Raw genomic sequence first — 2,591 nt, forward strand, 5'->3', positions numbered from 1 at the left:
ACTAGTGACCTTGGAAAACAAAAAAAATATCAACATTTCGCATCTGGAGGAGTGTACGAGCTGTTTTTGAAAATGTGTAACTGTAACACATTTTTGTGTGGTCTGGAAATTATGCACTTATGAGTAGGGCTTACACATTTTAGTGCTGAGCGGTTTTGCTGTGCAGCTGTAATCTTCCCCCGGAGGGGTGTTTCACATGTGATGATGATGATGATGACGATGACGATGTGGAAGTGGAGGAGGAGGAGGAATATCATCCTCTAGCGCTCGGCGCGCGAGGAGTAGGCGCTGACGACGGAGTCAGCCAGCCGGGGTACGAGCCTGATGAACTTGATCAAATCTTGAACTTGGCTCAGTTCTGATCAGAACGTTGCCTCGGCGGTTGTCATTCCGACCGGTTGATACGCGCGCGGTGTACTGACTTCCGGATATTGAGAATTTTCAAAGTAGTTCGATGGCTTTTATTCGGTGCTGGTGGGTGCTATTTTTGGCAGGTGCTCTATTCGGCGGTTCTGCCTTAGGATATCCTGACGAAGATGACTTCTTCAAAAAGGAAAACGAAATCCAATCGTTGCCGGACGACACTTGGTTTCAAATTGAAGATGTGGATGGAGATATGACAGTTGTAAGTAAAAATTAACTCACCCGGCGTAAAGGATTAGTATGCCATGGTTTTCTTTGTTCACAGCCAGAGTTGATCGAAAAGTATGGTTACAAGGTGGAAGTCCATTCGGCTACTACAGAAGACGGTTACATGCTTACTTTGTTTCGGATAATGCCACGGCAACCATCCCAAACCCAAAAGCTCCCCGTTTTCGTGATGCACGGTCTACTTGGTAGTTCAGCAGATTTCGTCATTAGTGGTCCGAACAATAGCCTCGCCTACTATCTTGCGGACGATGGCTACGAAGTGTGGTTGGGAAACGCCCGAGGAACGCGGTATTCTAGGCGTCACCAGGACCTGCCGCTCCATTCAGAGGAATTCTGGGACTTCAGCTGGCATGAAATCGGTTACTACGATCTCCCTGGTATGATCGATTACGTGCTGAATGTAACCGGATTGAACAAACTCCAGTACATCGGACATTCGCAAGGTACCACCACGTACTTTGTGATGTCCAGTGCACGTCCTGAGTACAACCAAAAGATTGCCCTCATGACGGCCCTCTCGCCAGCAGTTGTGCTCAAACGAATACGGAGTCCCATACTTCGGGTCCTTATCGATCTCTCGGACACTATTAAGGAAGTTTTGGATTCTCTAAGGGTGTTCGAGTTTTTGCCGTACAATGACGAGAACCACAAAGTGATGGAATCCCTTTGTCCGAAAAACGCAAGGGAAACTGTCTGTGAAGAACTGCTGGGGCAGTTGACCGGTCCTCATCCGGAGTCCTACTCGCCGGTAAGTTCATCAACCATCAACCACCCTACCCAATCTCTTATCATACCCCCATCCTCTCCTAGAAACTCGCAACGGCCTACATGGGTCACGCCCCCGCAGGTGCTTCCACCAGACAGTTGATGCACTTCGTCCAGGTGGCCCGATCGGGCCACTTCCGGCAGTACGACCACGGCCGGAAGGGAAATCTCCACATCTACAGCAACGGCAAACCCCCGGCCTACAATCTCACAGCTTCGTCCGCACCGGTCCTGATCTTCTACGGCCGCAACGACTGGATGGTACACCCGAAGGACGTCCAAGAGTTCTACAAGATGCTACCCCGCGTAGTTGCCGCCAACCTGGTGACGGACCGGAAGTTCAACCATCTCGATTTCATACTGGCGAAAAACGCCCGCTCCGATGTGTACGATAAGATGCGTCCGGTACTCGAACAGTACAACACAATAAACAGCCCCCCAGTAGTGTAGTAAACAAGGTAACCGTGGGAAGCGACGACAGTTTTGTGGAAAGAAATTAGCCTGTTCGGGACCGTTCCCCAATCGGTTCCCGATTATCATCGTCATGGCCTCCGTCAGATCGGTTCAAGTTCGCGGTAATTGGAGGATCCAAGCAGGCCTGATGCGTGCAATTTGACTGATTGACAATTTTAGCAACGGTAATGGTGCGGTCGTACATGCGATGCGAAGAAATGTTGCTGTGCACACGTGCCTACTTTGTGAGAGATGTTTGTTTGTTATTCTGTCTGTAATTGGCGATTTTGATAGGAAAATTTCCCGTCGTTAGGTGGAAGTTGCTAATTGTACACTCAATCAATCTAAACAGGAATCTAAAGGTGTGAAGTGAGTTACAACAGTGTAAGCAATGTGGATGAATGGCATATTTATCTTTCGGTTAAATCGGATTCACGGTGGCGTAATATTACTGTTTGTATAGATCTTGTTGACCCTTAAAATAATACAATTTTATTTAGCTGTACGATGCCGTCAATCGCAAGAAGTACGCTCTTATTATTTGCAACTCATTTTTCGAGAGATACCTCTTGGAAATGCCTTCCAGGTTTTTTCACCAGATTCTTTCCATATTTCTCATGATTTCATCCCGAAGGCTTTTCCGAATTCGTACCAAGATTCGTACCGACTTTTTTACAAGATTCGGAGAATTCTTTTAAAAGAAATCGTAGTAGTCGGTGTTC

The 2,591-nt window shown here is 47.5% G+C and overlaps 1 protein-coding gene across 1 annotated transcript; it reads left to right on the top strand.

Annotated features, from left to right (window-relative positions):
- The first annotated feature begins 266 nt into the window (after window positions 1–266).
- LOC134287955 (lipase 1-like) lies at window positions 267–1,908 on the top strand. The gene is made up of 3 exons (XM_062851288.1): window positions 267–625; window positions 689–1,399; window positions 1,462–1,908. The coding sequence occupies exons 1-3, from the start codon at window positions 455–457 to the stop codon at window positions 1,864–1,866; spliced, it is 1,287 nt and encodes a 428-aa protein (XP_062707272.1). The 5' UTR covers window positions 267–454; the 3' UTR covers window positions 1,867–1,908.
- Window positions 1,909–2,591: the final 683 nt, after the last annotated feature.

Source organism: Aedes albopictus, chromosome 1 (genome assembly GCF_035046485.1).
Source record: "Aedes albopictus strain Foshan chromosome 1, AalbF5, whole genome shotgun sequence".
In the NCBI taxonomy this organism is placed as follows: Eukaryota; Metazoa; Arthropoda; class Insecta; order Diptera; family Culicidae; genus Aedes; species Aedes albopictus.

Excerpts from the sequence above, each read along its gene's own strand:
- LOC134287955 (XM_062851288.1), top strand. The coding sequence starts at position 455 with ATGGCTTTTATTCGGTGCTGGTGGGTGCTATTTTTGGCAGGTGCTCTA. Across the intron at positions 626-688 it reads TGGATGGAGATATGACAGTT|CCAGAGTTGATCGAAAAGTA; the intron begins GTAAGTAAAAAT and ends CTTTGTTCACAG. Across the intron at positions 1,400-1,461 it reads ATCCGGAGTCCTACTCGCCG|AAACTCGCAACGGCCTACAT; the intron begins GTAAGTTCATCA and ends ATCCTCTCCTAG.